The 19,713-nt window shown below is 38.1% G+C and overlaps 2 protein-coding genes across 2 annotated transcripts; both read left to right on the plus strand.

The window, feature by feature from the left end:
• Positions 1 to 6,108: 6,108 nt before the first annotated feature.
• LOC122289269 lies at positions 6,109 to 8,054 on the plus strand. Its single transcript, XM_043096252.1, has 4 exons — positions 6,109 to 6,551; positions 6,726 to 6,867; positions 7,012 to 7,065; positions 7,212 to 8,054. Exons 1-4 carry the CDS (start codon positions 6,109 to 6,111, stop codon positions 8,052 to 8,054), a joined length of 1,482 nt encoding a protein of 493 aa, XP_042952186.1.
• A 5,373-nt stretch (positions 8,055 to 13,427) lies between these two features.
• Positions 13,428 to 14,339, plus strand: LOC122290386 ((+)-cis,trans-nepetalactol synthase NEPS2-like). The gene has a single exon (XM_043098033.1). It carries the CDS (start codon positions 13,512 to 13,514, stop codon positions 14,322 to 14,324), a length of 813 nt encoding a protein of 270 aa, XP_042953967.1. The 5' UTR covers positions 13,428 to 13,511; the 3' UTR covers positions 14,325 to 14,339.
• Positions 14,340 to 19,713: the final 5,374 nt, after the last annotated feature.

A 19,713-nucleotide genomic window follows, 5' to 3' on the forward strand; every position in this document is an offset into this window, starting at 1 on the left:
GCTAAACAATAAGGTTGAGACATTGACTGAGGAGTTTCGATCTTTTGTAAACCAGCAGTTCTGAAAGTGATTTGTAAAAATTTATCATATTTTATTTTTTATTTTTGACATATGTAATGGACACAAATATTTAATGTATGTATTGTGTAGCTTAATTTCTACTCTTAATTTTATTTTAATATATCGTTACTCAACCTTACTATTAAAAAAATATATATTATGGTTAATTTATGTACATTAACATATAACGTTCGAACCTTATCACTTTAACGTTTGAACATTGGCGCTAATATATTAACGTTCGCACGTAATTTATAAAAACGTTCGAACGTTCGTGCTAATATTTTTACGTTCGCACGTCAATATACATAACATTCGAACGTTATTGTGACGTGCGAACGTATTATGTGAAACGTCCGAACGTTTTAATATTCTTGCCCAACATTTAGTGACAGTTCTCACAAACCATCACAATAAATACGTTTTAGTCACAGTTTGGAAACCGTCACTATTTATAATCTGTCACTAAAAGCCATATTTGTTGTAGTGTATGCAGTACATGTTTTTCTTTCTAATCTATCTTTTTAGCGCAATTGATTGTGATATGGATGCTACACCAAGTGGAGATGATCATCCACAAGGGGATGCGGTGAATGCCAGAGTTCCTAAACCAATAGGGACTTCCACCCCTAGAGCCACATCTAGAGCAGCTACTTCGTATACAAGTAGTTGACCCTCAGTAGATATAGAAGATGAGGATATGTTTAATGAGGAGAGGAGGAAATGCCCATTGAGCACGGTATACCACCATGGCATCCTAAAAAATGGTTGATCGTGTAAACCCGCAAGCAAGATGTTACCAATGTGTACAACTTTGTGGTTGTCATTTAAAGAAGCAAGGCACCAGTTTATTAAAAGCACATCTTAATGGTTGCCAGCGGTATTAGATCACCACTAATGGTATGCATATTAAGAAGCTGTCAATCCCCCAATACAATAAGAAGGTGTAGCAGGAACTGCTTGTAGAAATGACCATCTGTGATAAGATGCCTTTTACCACAGTTGAAAAAAAAGGATTTCATAAATTTGTTCACACTCTTGAGTCACGATTTCCGATGCCTTCATAGTATAAAGTGATATGAGATTGTTTGAAGAGGCATGCGAAGGAGAAGGCAGAAATGAAAGAGATGTTTATTACCATTGGCTAGAGAGTGTCATTTATGATTGATAAATGGATATCCATATAGAATGTCATCTACATGTGTATCACAACCCTCTTTGTAGACAGTGAGTGGACACTGCCCAAGCATATATTATTGGTTTTGAAGAAATTGTTGATCACAAGGGTTCATTAATTAGGGCTACGATGGACGACTGTATAAAGGATTGAAAATTTAGAAAAGTCACTTATATAACAGTTGACAATGCCAGTGCCAATGACACTACAATTGAGTGGTTCAAGTGAAATATAACAGCAAAAGAGGATATCATTCATAAGCATGAGTTTATTCATGTTCGATGTTGTGCAAATATCATCAACCTCATAGTTGCTTAGGAGTTTAAGGAGATTGGTGATTCCATTACCAAAGTCCACAACTTGGTGAGATATGTGAGAGCTTTCCGTCAAAGGCTTGGCAAGTTTAAGGCGATAGTCGAACAACTTCAGATCTCATGTTCTAATAGTACTTGGACATTCTGACTCGATGGAACTTGACATATATGATGTTGGATGTGGTGCAAAAGTACTGAAGAGTGGTCAACCGGATGGAGGCTTTTTAAGGCCCATAAAGTTGTAAGTACCTAGCTCTACGCCACAAAACTTCACGATTGCTAGATCTCTTGCTCGATCTACCTACAGGATGTTCTTCAACCTCCATTCATTCTTCCAACACAATCATAGCATATTTGGTATGTGAATATATTATTCTCTAGCTATAACTTCTTTTGGTTATATCTACACGTAATTATTTTCAGAAACAATTTATTTGATCTCGGTAATTTGATCTAAATTCTTTTTCTATTCCTTTTGTGAAGACTATTAGAGTTCTATTTAGAGTGACCCTCTTGCCTATCAAATTTTGATAAGATTTTATCTGTTAAGAAGATAAGATTTTATCTATTAAGAAGTTTAAATTTAAATTTAAACTAGGGGAGTAAGAGTTTCATTTTGAACAACTAGTAATGGATAAGCCCTATCCTATTCCTTGATGGGAGCAATAGTTCAAATCTAACTCTGTTAGAAGGTCCCTAACCTAGCCTATAAATAGAGGGCATGTGTACACCGTCAGTACGACAATCAAAAGGCATAGGCCAGAAGATTCTCTTCCTACTCAAATAGTTTTTTTTCTCTTCAAGTGGGTTTTCTTTAGGATCTTGCGCATTCTTGAATCACCATGGCAAGAGGTATGCAATTTATTATTTCCGTTGTTGTCTATTTTGTATTTTATTATTCTTACATATGGTATCAGAGTCAAGTTCATGCCTATTGATTTAGATTTTTGAGATATATGTATTTTCTCATTTGAGCATGAAAATCTAATATTATTGTGTTTTCTTTGTGAGATCAAATTTGGTTTGATATGAGAAATTTTATGGCATTTTGCTGCAGAAGTGTGAATACGTATAGTCTAAGGTGGTTCTGTCTAGGAGATTGAAACTTAAGCGGGACCATTGTGATCCTTCAATTTTTCTTGGGAATCTTGAAGTTCTGTCTAGGAAAGAAGAATATTTTTTGAAAATTTACTTAGTAGTACTATTCATTTCTAATGAAAAATTCATCAAGGCATTGATCAACACTATTTATCAAAAGAAAAAAAAAAATTTGAACCTCAACTATGGATTTACTTTTGGTTTGTTTTGGTCTTCTATCAATTTTGGCCTTATTAGGCCTTTAAAGACTTATTAGGCCTTTCGGCCTTTTAAACTTTCTTGTCTGTATTAGGCCTTTGGCTTTTAAGAAAGATTTGTCCTTATTAAAAGGCACCTTATAAAGGCCAGCTTTTGGAATTGGCTATATGTTTAGTAAGTATTGATCCACACAAAACAATTTTGACCAGGCCAATTTAAAGGAATAAAATATTATTTTTTAAATAAATATTTTATTATTTTTTTTAAAACAAAGGGTTTTATTCTTGGCTTCTTTTTGGATTGTTTTTTCTTTGTATTAACTTTTGGTGGATCAATAGATATTGTTTTTCCTATGGTAAGATACTAGAGGTTATGATTATTTGAAATATTTTGGGTGTAGCCAAAGCATCCTTATCTATTGAAAAAGAATCATCTAAGGCTGATTATCGGAGTATTTTGGGAGTAGCCAAAGCATCCTAATTTATAACGATAATCATATAAAGTTTTAACTTCATAAAGATATATTAGCATCAGTGTTGTGATTAAATCATTATTTTAGTGGGTCGGACTCAAATGGAGGTTATTATTGGTGGTAGATAGATGGTTTAATTAGAGTAAGATAGATGGTTGTGTATTGGTGGTAGATTTTCCTCTCCTACGGAAGGTTGAGGTTTCTCGCTTAGTCCTGTGACTAAGCTGGTGTCTCTTAGGTGCAAGCCTTTAGAGTTTTTTCTTAACAATGGAGGAGGACATCACGCAACGTTGGTGCAACCTTAACCTTACTGAAGAAGAGCAACAAGAGTTCCATCTCCCAGAGGATGCAGTCACGGCTACTAAGCTCAGAGGCAACCACTGCCTCCTGGCTATGATTCTCAATGATCGATATGCTAATAGGGAAGCATTCAAGTCCACCATGTCCAAAGTGTGGAACACAGAAGGATGGCTATCATTCAGGGACTTAGGTTCCAACAAGTTTTTGCTCGAGTTCCAGCTCATTTCTGATAAGGAGAAGCTCCTACAGGGAAGACCTTGGTCCTTTGATCATCACCTTATCAGCCTCAAGGAGTTTAAAGGAGTTTTGACTCCAAATGAGGTGTAGTTCAACACAAAACTCTTCTAGGTACAAATACATAACCTACTGTTTGCAGGGAGGAATGAGACGGTGGGGAGGAGGATAGGTGAAGCTATAGGCAGGGTGCACCTGGTGGAGGTGGATGATCAGGGGTGTGGATGGGGGAGCTTTCTAAGAATAAGGGTAGAAGTCAACATTACTAAACCTCTAAAGAGAGGCAGAATGATCAACCTGGAAGGGAGACAATGCTGGGCTTATTTCAAATATAAACGTCTCCCCACGATATGCTACAAGTGTGGATTACTGAAGCATGTTAATGGCAAGTGTCCTAGCTTCAACCTGGCCCCTCAGTCCCAAGAGCAGTATGGTCAATGGCTGAGGGCATCCACTGCCCCTCATCACCAACTCTCGGTGAAGGAGTATGGAGGGTCACCCTCATCCCTTTCAAAGGGATCTCCCACACAAGAACAAAGCCAAGAGGAAGGTCGTCAGCAAGGTGGTAGTGGCAAGTTTCAACCACCACCAGAGGTGGAGGTAACATGGTTGGAACCACCAGGTATTGTCCAGTAGTCCACATCTTTGTCCAACGAGGATAACAACTCCCCTTCTGCATAGGCCTGCAGACTACCACATGGCTCTGAGGCACCTCAAAACATGGGGAACTAGAAAGTGTACAATGGTGAATTTTTGTCTATTCATGGGACTGCAGGACACAAGTCAATACATAAAAGCTAAAAACTACCTTTTTCTTTGAAAAGCTCCTGTAGGCTTGTCGAGCAAAGCCTTAAGGTTAAGGCAAGATCTCCAAAGCAGTCCACTCCCATGAAAGGTAGGGTGAAATCTCCTAGGGGACAGAGCAGCAAGAAGAGCCCAATAGGTGGAAAAGGTCCCCCACTAATAAGAGGTGGAAGCTGAGAGCACGAGTTGGCCCATCTAGCAATATGGACAAACCAAAGGGAGGGGTGATGGGCCTTGAGCAACCCAGCAAAGCCCAGAAAGGAAAGGCCCAACCTGAGATAGGAAATGGAGCTAAGTAGAAGCTAAGGCTTCTTGATGAGGAAGAGGTTGAGGGGATTAGTGCAGGGGCAGAGGCTGCTATGTAGCCCTGCCTACCCTCATGAAAATACTATGTTGGAACTGTTGAGGGCTTGGGAACCCTCGGACAACTCATGAGCTTCACTTATTGGTGAAGCAAAGGACCCCCTAGTAGTGTTCCTATCAGAAACTAAATGCAGAAGAGAGAGGATGGAAAAGACTAGGAATAAGCTTGGACTTGATCAAAGTTTTGTGGTTGACAGTATAGGCAAGAGTGGTGGATTGGCACTGCTTTGGAAAAATGAAGTGAAGGCTCAGTTGACCTCCTACTCTAGGAGTCACATTGCAGTAACCATAACACCTGAGTATGGGGGATAACCTTGGTTGCTGTCAGGTTTTTATGGGAACCCATCAGTTCAGAAAAGGAAAGGTAGTTGGAAGTTGCTGAGAATGTTAAAGCCTGAGAACCAAACCCCATGGCTATACATGGGGGATTTTAATGAAATTCTCAGCATGGATGAGAAGTCAGGGGCTGCCTTTAGGCCTTTCTTTCAGATGGAAAGGTTTAGGGAAGCATTAGATGCCTGTGAGCTCAGTGACCTGGGCTACATAGGCTCCAAGTTCACATAGAGCAACAAGAGAGATGGAGGCAATTTCACTAAGGAAAGATTGGATCAAGCTATGGGAAATGCAACTTGGCCATTACTTTCCAGCAATTGGGAAGTTTATGTTTTACCTGTCATAAACTCTAATCACTCCCTTTTGCTGATTGCATACGACAAAGGGGCAAAAGTTGTTCAGGTATGAAGCCAGCTAATCCAAAAGAGAAGGGTGTAAGGATACAGTAGAAAGGGCTTGGATGACAACCTTCCATAGGGGCCATTCCCTAAGCTCCATCAAAATTGGCCTGGCTAAATGCAGACATCACTTGAGAAGCTGGCAGAAGACAAGTGCAGGTAACCAGACCAAATAAATTAGGCTGAAAAGTGACATGATCCGACATCTGCACGATTCAAACCAACGGGACCTTAATGACACCATAAGAGACTTGCAAAGAGAGGTGGATGGAATGTTGGTAGGGGAGGAAACCGAATGGAGGCAAAGGTCCAAGCAATTCTGGCTCAAGGAAGGAAGAATTCCAGATACTTCCATAAATGTGCATCCCAAAGAAGACAAACCATACCATAAAAGTGGTGAAGAATGATAGAGGGGAATGTGCCAGGGAACATGAAAGCATATGCTCACTCTTCCAAAGCTTCTACCAGGACCTCTTCCAATCTTCTCACCCGAAAGGCATTGAAGAGGCACTTCAAGATATGGAGCCAATGGTGACACTAGAGATGAACAGAAATTTTCTAGTGGAATGCACTTTTGAGGAAGTTAAAAGTGCTGTGTTTGAGATGCAACCCCTGAGCTCCCCATGCCCAGATGGATTCTCTGTTGGATTCTATCAAGACAACTGGACTATAGTAGGAGACAAGGTGTTCTCAGCAGTGAAGGATTTTTTCTCAACCAGGTCAGGAATAGGAGAGGTAAATGATACTTACATTGTTTTAATTCCCAAGAAGAAGTGTCCTGATTTAGTTATTGAGTACAGGTCTATAAGTCTTTGTAATGTCCTATATAAAATTGTTGCCAAGGTCTTAGCAAACAGTTTAAAAGCCTTCATGCCATCCATCATTTCACCAGCACAAAGTAACTTTGTACTAGGGCGTTTGATATTAGATAATATCATAGTGGCATATGAGGCCATGCACTCAATGTAGTACAGGATGAGAAGCAAGAAAGAAGGGTATATGGCCTTGAAACTGGACATGAGCAAGGCCTATGACAAAATAGAGTGGCCCTTCTTGGAAGCTGCCTTGAGAAAGATGGGATTTGCAGAAGCATGGACTAAGCTTATCATGGAGTGTGTAACTTCAGTGAGGTACTCTCTTCTCATCAATGGAGAACCTAAAGAAACCTCCCTCCCAACCAGAGGGCTGAGGCAAGGGGACCCCCTATCCCCTTAACTCTTTATCTTGTGCTCTAAAGTTCTTGGTGGAATGCTTGATAAGGCTGAAGAGAAAGGACTAGTAACTGGATTTCCCTTTGCCAGGGGCTCTCTATTGGTTAACCACCTCTTTTTTACAGATGATAGCCTGCTCTTTTGTAGAGCCAATGCCCTGGAATGGAGTAGATTACTCAAGATCCTGAACTCATATGAAAATGCATCCAGCTAGAGGCTAAACATGGACAAGACAACAATTTTCTTTAGCAAGAACATCAGTGCATTCAGAAAGAAACCATCCTAACTGCAGCTCAAGTGAAGGAAGCAAAGGCTTTTGAGAAATACTTAGGCCTTCCCTCATATGTGGGGAGGCATAAACTAGCAGCCTTCAGGCCCATATTGGACTCTATTAGAAACAGGATCCAGAACTGGAAGGTGAAATTCATATCCCAGGTAGGTAAAGAAGTTCTCCTAAAATCTATTGTCCAAGCCATCCCAACTTACTGCATGAGCATCTTTAAGCTTCCAAAGGTCATTTTAAAGACCATCAACAAGCTAATGCAACACTTCTGGTGGGGAAGTAGAGAAGACAAAGTCAAAACCCAATGGATTCCTTGGAAGAAGCTTGGACAGACAAAAAGTGTAAGGGGGCTGGGGTATAGGGACTTTAATCATTTCAATATAGCTCTCCTAGCAAAGCAGGGATGGAGACTCATACAACAACCCCACTCCCTTGCAGCCAGAGTTCTAAAAGCAAAGTACTTCTCAAGAACAGACTTCATGAGTGGCAAGTTGGGCAGCAATGCCTCATACCTATGGAAGAGTTTTATGGAGGCTAAACAAGTCTTGGAAGAAGGCCTATTCTGGAGAATAGGAAATGGAGACTCAATATACATAGGGAGAGACAAGTGGATACACCAACCCACTTCATATCGGGTTCAGTCCCCTTTAAGTGATAGGCACTCAAGATGGCAAGTGAGTGAACTGATTGATAAGCAAGAGAAGACATGGATCAGGTCCATATTGAGGGAGGTCTTCTTAGAGAGAGAAGCTACTGTCATTAGCAAGATTCCCATAAGCCTGAGCAGGAGCCCAGATCAACTAATCTAGAGACTCACAAAGAATGGCCTATTCACAGTCAAAAGTGCTTATCATCTTCTAGGGGAGATGGATGTGTGTCTAAAGGGTCAAGCATCTAACGGTTTGAGGAACAACGATTTCCGGCACAGGCTTTGGAAGTTAAATGTGCCAAATGCCACCAAAATGATGCTTTGGAGAGCCTCTCATGAGTCCCTGCCCACAAACCAAAACCTAAACAAAAGAAAGATAAGGGAGTCTGCACTATGTCCCATATGTACCAGAGAACCATAATCAACTATACATGCCTTATGGACGTGTCCTTCAGCTCAAGATGCCTGGGGTGTTAGCTCGAGAAAACTACAAAAAGAGAGAGTGGCCAAGTCTAAATTCTCAAACATAGTATGCCACATGTTTTCAGTGTTGGATGAAAATGACATGTCAATCTTTGCTTCCATAGCTCACCAATTGTGGAAGAGAAGGAACCTATATGTATTCGACGGCAAATTTGAAGCCCCTGAGACAGTGGTGAAAACTGCCACTCAGACAGCACTCGATTACAAGGAAGCAAACAGCATCCAGGGGAGTAAGAACAAACCAGTCGTTGCATCGGTTCAAAGTTGGTCAACCCCTCATTTGCATGTGTTTAAGGCCAATTGGGATGCTTCAGTAGACAAAATCCAGTGCAAAGTGGGAATAGGTGTGGTAATTAGAGATTGGAATGGCCATGTGGTTGCTACCCTTAGATCCCTAAGGGACCTTTTCCCTGATGCATTGTTAGTTGAATCCATTGCTACCTTAAAAGCTGTCATCCTATGCAACCAGCTGAACATGCAGGATATAATATTGGAGGGAGACTCTCTCAATATGGTTCAACAAATCAAGGATGAAGTGATGAATTGGAGTTGTGCAGGAATGATCATTCAAGATACCAGAACAATGCTTAAGAAAATGAAAAACTAGTTTGTGATGCATATATCTAGGAACTTTAACAGTATTGCACATTGTTTAGCTAAGGATGCACTTAAACTCTCTGAGGAGAGCATTAGTTTGGAGGGAGTCCCTCCTTGTATCCAACATTTGCTAATCTAAATTAATTCCATTTTCAAAAAAAAAGAAAAAGGTATGGAGAATTTATTCATTAACATTGAATTATTCTAGTCTTATTATTTAGATATTTAGTGAATTTTTATGTGATGCAACCACTATTTATAGTTGGTTAAAATTTACTATTGGTTAAATTGACATTGGTTGATTTAAATAAAGTTAAAATTCATAACATTAAAGTATTTCTTAATTATTGCAGGTTTAGCATTTCCCACTTCACCTTTTGATGATGTTATTTGTATTTCGATGCTAAATGATGATAATTTCTTTGTCTGGAAAGAAAATATTGTTCTAAAATTGGGGTGCTTAGAGCTTGATATGGTGCTCCGTGTGGATGAACCACTCGCCCTCACAGAATCAAGTATGCCAGCACATATTTTTAAAAATGAACTGTGGGAGCGATCTAATCGTTTCTATTTGTTGATCATGAAATCTCACATCAACAAGAACATTCAGGGTTCTATCCTTGAAACTAATAAGGCTAAAGCATTCTTGAAGGCTGCTGAGGAACAATTTGTTTGCTCTGACAAGGGTTTAGCTAGCACTCTAATGAAGAAACTATCAAGTAAGACTTTTGATAGTACTAAAGGTGTGCGTGAGAACATTATGCAAATGAGGGACATGGCAGCTCAACTTAAGTCCCTAAAGATGGAGATCTCTGAGTCATTCTTGGTACATTTCATTCTAAATTCTCTCCCTTCTAAATATAGTCCTTTCAAAATCTCTTACAATACACATAAGGATGAGTGGTCAGTTAATGAATTATTGACCATGTGCGTTCAAGAAGAGAAGAGATTACAAAATGAGAGGCTTGAAAGTGTTCATATAGCCAATCATACTAATGGAAAGACCAAGAAAGGCAAGGATGCCCAACTGCATAAGCACAAAGTGTCATTTAAGAAAAAAGACAATAAGGATTCTGGTTTCTTCTACAGAAAGAAAGGGCGTATGAAGAAAGATTGCCAAAAGTTTAAGAGATGGCTTGAAAAGAAAGGTAATCTCCTATCTCTAGTGTGTCATGAATCATTTTTTGTAGAAGCTCCCCGAAACACATTGTGGATTGATTCTGGTTCTATAATGCAAATTGTTAATACCATATAGGGATTTCTAGAAACAAGGAAGCCAAAACCAAGTGAACAATATGTCTATTCAGGAAACAGGATGTGTTCACAAGTGGTGGTTGTTGGGTTCTTTAGATTATTTTTAAAAACTGGTCTTGTTTTAGACCTTGAAAATGTATTTCTTATTCCTAATTTTTCTAGAAATTTAGTTTCAGTTTCAAAGTTGACTGAGATTGACTTTGAGTTTCGATTTGCTAATTCTACTTTTAGCATTTTTAAGAATAATATTTACATTGGTGGTGGAATAAAAGTTGATGGTTTATTTAAATTTGAGTTAGATCCCAATTTTGAGAATAATTATTTATCCTTGCATATTGATGTTGGTATTAAACGGAGCATCATAAATGAGGACTCATCCATGTTGTGGCATAGGAGATTGGGACATATCTCCATAGAGAGAATTAAAAGGTTGGTGAATGATGGAGTCTTCCAGACTCTTGATTTTACTGACTTTAGGACTTGTGTGGACTGTATAAAAGGAAAACACAGCAACAAGACCACTAAAAGTTGCCACAAGGAATTTGAGTAGTTTAGAAATCATACACACTGATATCTTTGGATCTTTTCCTACTCCTTCCCTAAATGGTCAGAGATATTTTATCTCATTCATAGATAACCATACAAGGTATATGTATGTCTACCTTCTAAATGAAAAGGCAGAAGCACTAGATGCTTTCAAAATCTATAATGTTGAAGTAGAGAAACAAAAAAAAAATAAAATCAAGATCGTAAGATCTGATAGAGAAGGTGAGTATTATGGTAGGTACATAGAAAGTGGACAAATGATGGGTCCATTTGCACAATTCCTCGAAGAAAATGACATTATTGCACAATACACAATGCCCTACACACCACAACAAAATGATGTAGCTAAAAAGAGGAATTGCACGCTTATGGACATGGTAAGAAGCATAATTAGTAATTATGAATTGCCATTATTCTTATGGAGTGAAGCCTTGAAAACCACTGTGTATATCTTGAACAGAGTTCCATTGAAGGCTATCTCTAAGACACCTTTTAAGTTATGGACTAGACGAAAACCAAGTTTGAGTCATTCACACGTATGTGATTGTTCTGTTGAAGTTAGGACCCAAGAACAATAAGTGATTTTTTCATTGGCAATCTGGTAAACTCAAAAGATTTCAAGTTTTATTGTCCTTCAAATAGTCCTAGAACATTTAAGAGTAGAAATGCCAAATTCCTTGAGGATGCTAAACCTAGTGGGAGTGTTTATCCTCATAAGTTGCAATTTGAGAAAGCACAAGAGCAGACTAAAACTCCTTCATATGAAGGACGTATGATTATGCTAAGAGAAGATCAAATTGATTTCTCTAAACAACAATCATTTCAAGAATAATCTACTCATGAAGAACAGGTTCAAGCCGAACCTTCTCCTAGTTTACAAACTACAGAGGAAGTAGTATTAAGGAGATCCTTAAGAGTAGCGAGACCAACAATTTCTAATGACTATATGATTTACCTTCAAGAATCTGACTTTGATGTTGGACCTAAGGAAGATCCAAGCTCGTTTTTAGAGGCCGTGAGTGGAGATAATTCCACATCTTGGTATGATGCCATGAAAGATGAGATGGAATCCATGGCTAAAAATAAAGTCTGGGATCTTGTTGACTTACCTAATGGAGCAGCAGCCATTGACTGAAATGGGTTTATAAAACCAAAAGGGATACTTCTGGTAATATTGAACAACATAAAGTTAGACTTGTAGCTAAAAGATTTACTCAAAAGCAAGGCATTGACTACCATGAAACTTTCTCTCCAGTTTCTAAAAAGGATTCATATAGAATAGTTTTGGCATTAGTAGCTCATTTTGATCTAGAGTTACATTAGATGGATGTTAAAACAACATTCTTAAATGGGGATCGTGAAGAGGAGGTATATATGTTACAACCTAAGGGTTTTAAAGAAAACAGTTAGAGAGTTTGCAAATTAAACAAATCCATATATGGACTTAAACAGGCCTCCCGCCAGTGGTATATACACAAGGTTATTAACTCATTTGAATTTATGGAGAACCTTGTTAATCAATGCATATACCTTAAGGTCAGTGGGAGTATATTCATTTTCCTAGTCCTATATATAGATGATATCTTGCTTGCAAACAATGATTTAGGCTTGCTTTACGACACTAAGCAGTTTCTTTCTCCAAAACTTTGAAATGAAGTATTTAGGTGAAGCCTCTTATGTCATAGTCATAGAGATACATAGAGACAGAGAACAAATAATTCTGGGACTGTCTCAAAGGGCCTACATTGAAAGAGTTATGGAGAGATTCAACATGAAGAGCTATAAGGCTTCGGTGGCACCTATTGTCAAAAGGGATGCATTTAGTAAAATCCAATGCCCTCATTTTGAACAACTAGTAATGGATAAGCCTATCCTATTCCTTGATGGGAGAAATAGTTTAAGTCTAACTTTGTTTGAGGGTCCCTAGCCTAGCCTATAAATATAGGGCCTGCGTACACCATCAGTACGACAATCAAAAGGCATAGGCCAGAAGATTCTCTTCCTACTGAAATATCTTTTTTTTCTCTTTAAGTTGTTCTTGAATCACCATGGCAGGAACTATGCAATTTATTATTTTCGCTGCTGTTTATTCTGTATTTTATTATTCTTACAAAGACTTCTCTGTTCTGAAGCAAACCTAAATACTATTTTTCATTGCTATTAATATTTGTGTTGTCTCATGAACCCACTATGAATTTAGTCTCCCTTTTGTTAAGAGCAAATCAGTGCTATATTTTGAATAACAGTGCCAACCATTCTGGATGTGATCAACTCATAAGTGCACAAGTTTTTCTTGAGTGATGAGTTTGTATGTAGTTAAGGCATTAAAAAATACTGATTCTCCTCTCGATCTACTCTCGTTGTGCAAATACAGTACTGGTATAGATAATCTGGGTCATGTTCTCTTTCAATTATGCTGCTGGGAGTGAGGTGAAACACGATTGTACAGTTGTACTGTAGCAAATAACTGTCATATTATAGAACAGTGTTTCGTGTGGTTTGAAAGTTAGCTTTATCAATACGCCAATTATTGTATGTAGAGTTGTCCTGTAGCAAATAATTGTCATATTATAGAGTTGTGTTTCACATGGTTTGTGCTATTATAAAAAGGATTCTGTGGTCCGAGTGCATTATTTGCAAATTACAAGGTACACCCACAGAAAGTTCGCGAAATATTGGTCATCATCTTTTAGCAGAGACGCCTGCTGCTACATCAATCGTATAATCTTCTTGTTATATGACAATGGCGGAATCCATGTTGTATAAGAAGAAATTAGAAGGCAAAGTGGCCATAGTCACAGGCGGTGCTAGTGGCATCGGGGAGGCGACCGCACATGTTTTTGCCAAGCATGGTTCACGTATGGTGGTGATTGCTGATGTCCAAAAAGAAGTAGGCCAGCAGGTGGCCAAATCCATTGGCTTGAACCATTCCGCATACATCCATTGTGATGTTACTGATGAAGAGCAGGTCAAAGCCGTGGTAGAATGGACGGTCAAGAACTATGGGCAGCTTGACATCATGTTTAGTAATGCAGGGATTTTTAGTAGGTCGGATCAGACCGTACTTGACCTGGACTTATCGGCCCTTGACCATCTATTTGCGATCAATGTGCGCGGCACGGCCGCATGTGTAAAGCATTCAGCACGTGCTATGGTTGAAAGGGGTGTGAGGGGGACCATCGTGTGCACCGCAAGTATAGCAGCAAGCCGAGGTGCATTCCAAAAAACCAATTACTTTATGTCAAAGCACGCAGTGCTTGAGCCTGTTCGATCCGCAAGCAGGCAGCTAAGGGAGCATGGTGTTCGGGTGAACTGTGTATCACCCGTTGTAGTTGCAAGTCCAATGTCATACAGTGCATTTGGAATGGATGCAAAGCAGTTGCATGAGGCATTTGAGCCGCGTTCAAGCTTAAAAGGTGTTGCACTGAAAGCGGAACATGTGGCGGATGCTGTACTCTTTCTTGCGTCTGATGATTCTGGATTTGTCAATGGGCATGACCTATTGGTTGATGGGGGCTGGCTTGACACTAATACTACCGTCTGGAGATGAAAACAAATGCTTTAAAAATAATTGTACCAGAAAAATAAAGCTAATTAAAAGGGTGTGTATCTAATATATATTGAACTTGGTTTTCTGCAATAAAAGCTTCTTGTGCTTGTTGAGCAAATAAAGCTACCATGTGATGAGTTGCAAACGAGAATATCATGTATCGACCGTCCAATAAAATAAAATGTCTCATGGTTTAATTTCAGACTTGCAAATAGAATTTCACTACTACATATTTGAGTTTTTGTGTCGGTTTAGAATTTGTGTCAGTCAATAAACTTGTTATAACTTATGTACGTGTTTTACCGCCACCGACGTACAATCACCTGCAACCCAAGAAGGAGATGGCTAGGGAGTTCGTGGGAATGCCTTTGATGCCTAAGTCAGTAATCACCGTAAATGAAATTTCAATTAACATCGTTTATTTACCGGCGCAACCAAATGCCGGTAGTGGGTGGTCGGTATTTACGCGTTCCAGCATCATTAATGGCGTTTGCCCAAACGCCGGGACTTGGAAAACTCATTACCGGAGTTTTTGTACAAATTAACCGTGTTTATCTAAACGCTACCACTTTGCCTAAATTAACATCATTCACTACAAGAGATATGATATTTTGAGACAAAAAATGGAAATTTCGTCCCTAAAAGTTTTGGGAGACAAAAAGATTTCATCTCTATTTTGTCTCAAAAAGGCTGTCTCAGAAAGTTTTCGAAGATGAAAATTGAGCGGAACCGGTTGAAATTGAGCGGAACCCTCCGAAAAGTATTTTTAGGGACAAAATTGAGCGGAACCGGTCGAAACCGTTCGAATGGGAAATTTTTTCTGAGACAAAAAAAATGTCGTCTCAGAATAAAGTTCGAACGAAAATATTTTTGTTCGAACAACATGAAATGTTAATTCGAACCAATAACCATATCTGACCAAGTCCGTTCGAACAAAAAAGTTCGTAAGCGACTTTAGTTCGAAGAAAAATATTAACTGTTCGAACAAATAATCTATTTACAGAAATCTTTTGTTCGAACGGACTTTTAGAAATGAATTTATTCGAATGAGTATTTAGTTGTTTGAACGAACGCATGGATTGTACTTCCCGGTAAGCTCGAATGGGTATATTTTTGTTCGAATGTATACAAAAATGGTAATTTACCATTCGAACGGCGTTGATCAAACAAATGAAATTGATACTAATACAAATTGTAATCTATATACATCAAATTGTAATCTATATACATCAATTGTTCAAATGTTTACAAACATCATAAATATTAAAAGCAATTAAAAAAAACCAAATGAATTATGATTGTGTTGGTAGTGGTGGTATAGGGTTTTGGGACATCATTAATTGAAATTTTTCAAACATTTTTTGGTTATTTAATTGTAGCCTCTCTTCTAATCTTGCTTCTAAATCTGCTGCTTGACTAATCGGGTCAGCAACTCTTTTTCCTTCGATCTCAATCGTTCTATCTCAAGTGCAGCTTCCTCTAATTTTTTAGTCTTGTCGTCATTCGATCTGGCTTTAGAAGATGATGAAGATGTTGAGGATGGCTTCACGCAACGTCCTAAGCCCCTCAAATATCCAGAACGTGATCCAAGAACTTGAGAAAAGATTTGAGCATCGTTAACAGATGATTCATCAGATGGATCCGCAACAGTGTCTTTAAGAGATATCATCTTGTCCTGGAAAAAGAAAAACATTAAAATTAGTATATGTAACAAAAATATATTTAGACAATGAAATTAAATAAACTTAAACTTACATAATTTGCCTCTGCCTTAGGTTGCTCCAAATATCATCACGATTTTTATATGCTTTAGCATACAATTGGGTCAGATCATAATCAGCAGGATTTTCTTCTTGCTGCAAAATGAAAATTAATATCATAATTTATACGAAAAAAGTTTATATATTAAGATTTAATGGAGACAATAAGAACTAACCATTTTTTTTGACGAGCGATGAAAAGATCGAGAACCCGCGTGATGGTGTATCGTTAAATTTGATCTATTTGCTTTGTTCACTGTACTCCATTTCTAAAAAAAAGTATTATAATTTTTATTTAATACATCTATTATATATTATTAAAAAAAAAGATAGTAGCGAAATTACCTGATAAGCAAGATCTTCAAACAGATCACAAACTTTCTCCCATTCGTTTGGTAGCATTGCTTGGAATGGATTTTGACGCGCCTCTATCGTAGTACTGAACTTCTGATAGTGTGCATGGCATCGACCTTTGTACCTCCAGAATGCATTCGACATGAGTTCTTCAATCGTTAGTCGATCCTCCCGTCGACCAAAATTTAGTTCAAACTCGTCCTTCAAAGAATTATAAACAATTAGTATAATTTCAAATATTCGCATTTAAATAAAAATGTTATACAAAGTAACTTATTACCTGACAACGATTTTTGATGTGGTCTTTCACATCTTGGGGAACTTTAGCCCAGGAGGATGTAGCCATCGGTGCATACGTGCGAGTAAGTGTACCAACATAAGAAGCAAGCCAAGCTGCCGAATCCCCAGAGCCACCGGTGTGATCATTAGATATATCAACTTTAATTTTACCCACTTTCCTTACTTTTTCTATGCAGACACCCCTCGTAATGCCTCTAACTCGGCGCTGGTTTACAACAGCTATATATACAAAAAATAAAGCATATATTTTAATTAAATTAATTTTATTTGAAAGATATACAGTGAAAAAATACTTTGTTCTGGTCCTAGTGACAGTGGCCCACCATTGTTGGCAGGTGAAGCACACGGAGATTCACTAAGTGGTGGGGATGGCTCACGTGTTTTTTGGGTTTAGGAGGCATATCTGTTTGAAATTATTATAAATTGTTATTCGAACAAAATACATGAAATATTTTTATAAGAATTTTACCTACACAAATATCTGTTTGAAAATCATTCGGTATCAGTATTGCTGGACCAATCGCTCTCATCCTCAGTAGACACTTCAGTTGATTCATGTTCTTTCGACATGTCACCTTCAATTACTTCGGGTTGAACATCTTCTCTGTGCAATGGGACCATGTCATAATGGCTTAGATCAACAAATAGATTGATGCCTTATTCATTTTCTTGATATGCTTCTTCATGGTCTGGACTATCAACTTCTTCATGTGGTTTGTTTGCCTCTGTAATATAATCATATACATTTCTTGGTGCAAATTTCTCGACTATTCTCCATGGATTTCCGAACTCCGGATCATCTAAATAAAAAACTTGATTTGCTTGGCATGCGAGAACAAATGGGTTGTCCTCATACCATTTGCGAGATGTATTGACACTTATAAAATATTCATCCTTACGCACTCCCAACCTAGGATTTGAGACATCCCACCAATTACATTTAAATAACCAGACCATATATCCCCCCACATACTTTAATGCTATGATATCTTCCACAATTCCGTAAAAATCAATATTTTCATCCTCATGGCTTCCTTCGACAACAACCCCACAATTTTGAGTTTTCCTATATCGTTCTCTGTTTGCTGTGTGAAATCTATATCCACGCACCAAACATCCTGAATATTGGATAGGCCGCTTAGACGGACCACATGCCAAAGCATATACTTCTGGTGAGATTTCACCTGAATGTTCATTATATTTCGATGCAACCTAGATAAATAAATTTTATTCTACTTATATCAATATCATATATAAATATGATGACACCTACAAATTAAATAAAGTTTAAAATACTTTCAAGCATAATTTTTTCCCGAATAATACCGTATGTTCAAACCATGAGGCAAATTCTTCTTCATGCGTCTTTTCTACGTCAGTCACACCATTCGTGCGAAGTAGTTGTATATGTTCGTTGCATATGTTAATTTGAGTTATTAATTTGTATCAATATATACTATATTATTAGAAATGCACTTAATACTACTACCAAATTAGATGATCATTATGAACGTCAAATACTGTTCAATCTCTTCACAATTATTTAAGACATACCATCGAGCTCTTTCAAACTCTCGCCCACATAGGTCATAGCCCCCTTCTGCACCTATCGGACGTACTTTCTGGGAAATCACGGTAAATGCTGACGAAACTCCCATTTGTCCACCTTCATAATTTCGATCCGGTCTCGTAAATCTAGTATCAACCCCACGAAAATACATTGAACAAAATGTATGCCACTCATTATGAATATATGACTCTGCGATCGATCCTTCCGGACGAGCCTTATTCCCCACAGATCGCTTAAGTTTTCCCAAAAACCGTTCAATAGGATACATCCATCTATATTGAAAGGGGCCAGCAACTAAAGCCTCACGAGGGAGATGCACAACCAAATGAAACATTACATCAAAGAATGAAGGCGGGTACAAACTCTCCAATTTACACAATATCAATACAATGTCAGCTTCCATTTTTAATAAGGCATCAACTTTCAACGTTCTACTGCAAATATTTCTGAAAAATCGCCCTAATTCTGTGATAGTTGTACGAACATTTGGAGTAAGCTTTCCGCGCACACCAACTGGCAACAATCATTGTAAAAATATATGGCAGTCATGACTTTTTAGACCAGTTATCTTCCAAGCATATCGATAGCCTTTGCAGAAATACGACAAATAGATTTTATATGGAGCAACCTGACAGTGAATGACAACTTGCTATGACGGGTGCACCCTTTGTACAATTCTTGTTGTGCATCCTCCCACAATGATCCAAAGTCTTCATTTCCCTCAAATGACTGGGTAGATGTTCCTTCTCCAACCCTGGCACCAAATATGCCTGCGCCAAGATCTCCTAACATTTCAGTCATATCTTCTCCATTATCATAACTATCATCAGGAATATCAACATTTATATGTCCTCCGTGTCGATCTCATTACATTCATCCATCTGGTTGAGATGACTGCCAAATCTAACTCCTTGGGGAAATGGTTCTCCATGTAAAACCCAATGTGAATATTTAGAATCAATTCCATTTACGAATAAATGATCCTTCACAGCCGTCATATTATATGAACTAAGGTTTTTGCACTTCTTACATGGGCATCTTATAAATCCTCGACTATCAACACTCCCACAAGCAAATTCTAAGAAAGACTTCACCCCTTGTACATATTGCTTATAGTCTCGACCAAGTCTATCTCCCAACAACATCCAACTTTTATCCATCTATAAAAGAAACCACAATCATGGGATAAACACTATCATTCAACTATTACAATACATGTGTTTAATTACCATGTACTTTTAAGGTAGTTGGTCCTATCCCATTCGAGAGACTATCATCTATATCGCATATATACTCAGTCTAAAACTCGTATGTTAGTAAAAATTTTGGCAGCATTTCCCTACAATTCTCCAAGTATGCTAGTTACGATAAGTCGTCGACCCTATTCATGAGCCAAGAAACTTAT

This window comes from Carya illinoinensis, chromosome 12 (assembly GCF_018687715.1).
Source record: "Carya illinoinensis cultivar Pawnee chromosome 12, C.illinoinensisPawnee_v1, whole genome shotgun sequence".
Classification (NCBI taxonomy): Eukaryota; Viridiplantae; Streptophyta; class Magnoliopsida; order Fagales; family Juglandaceae; genus Carya; species Carya illinoinensis.

Excerpts from the sequence above, each read along its gene's own strand:
- LOC122289269 (XM_043096252.1), top strand. The coding sequence starts at position 6,109 with ATGTGCATCCCAAAGAAGACAAACCATACCATAAAAGTGGTGAAGAAT. Across the intron at positions 6,552-6,725 it reads GATTTAGTTATTGAGTACAG|GATGAGAAGCAAGAAAGAAG; the intron begins GTCTATAAGTCT and ends AATGTAGTACAG. Across the intron at positions 7,066-7,211 it reads TTGCCAGGGGCTCTCTATTG|CAAGAACATCAGTGCATTCA; the intron begins GTTAACCACCTC and ends AATTTTCTTTAG.
- LOC122290386 (XM_043098033.1), top strand. The coding sequence starts at position 13,512 with ATGACAATGGCGGAATCCATGTTGTATAAGAAGAAATTAGAAGGCAAA.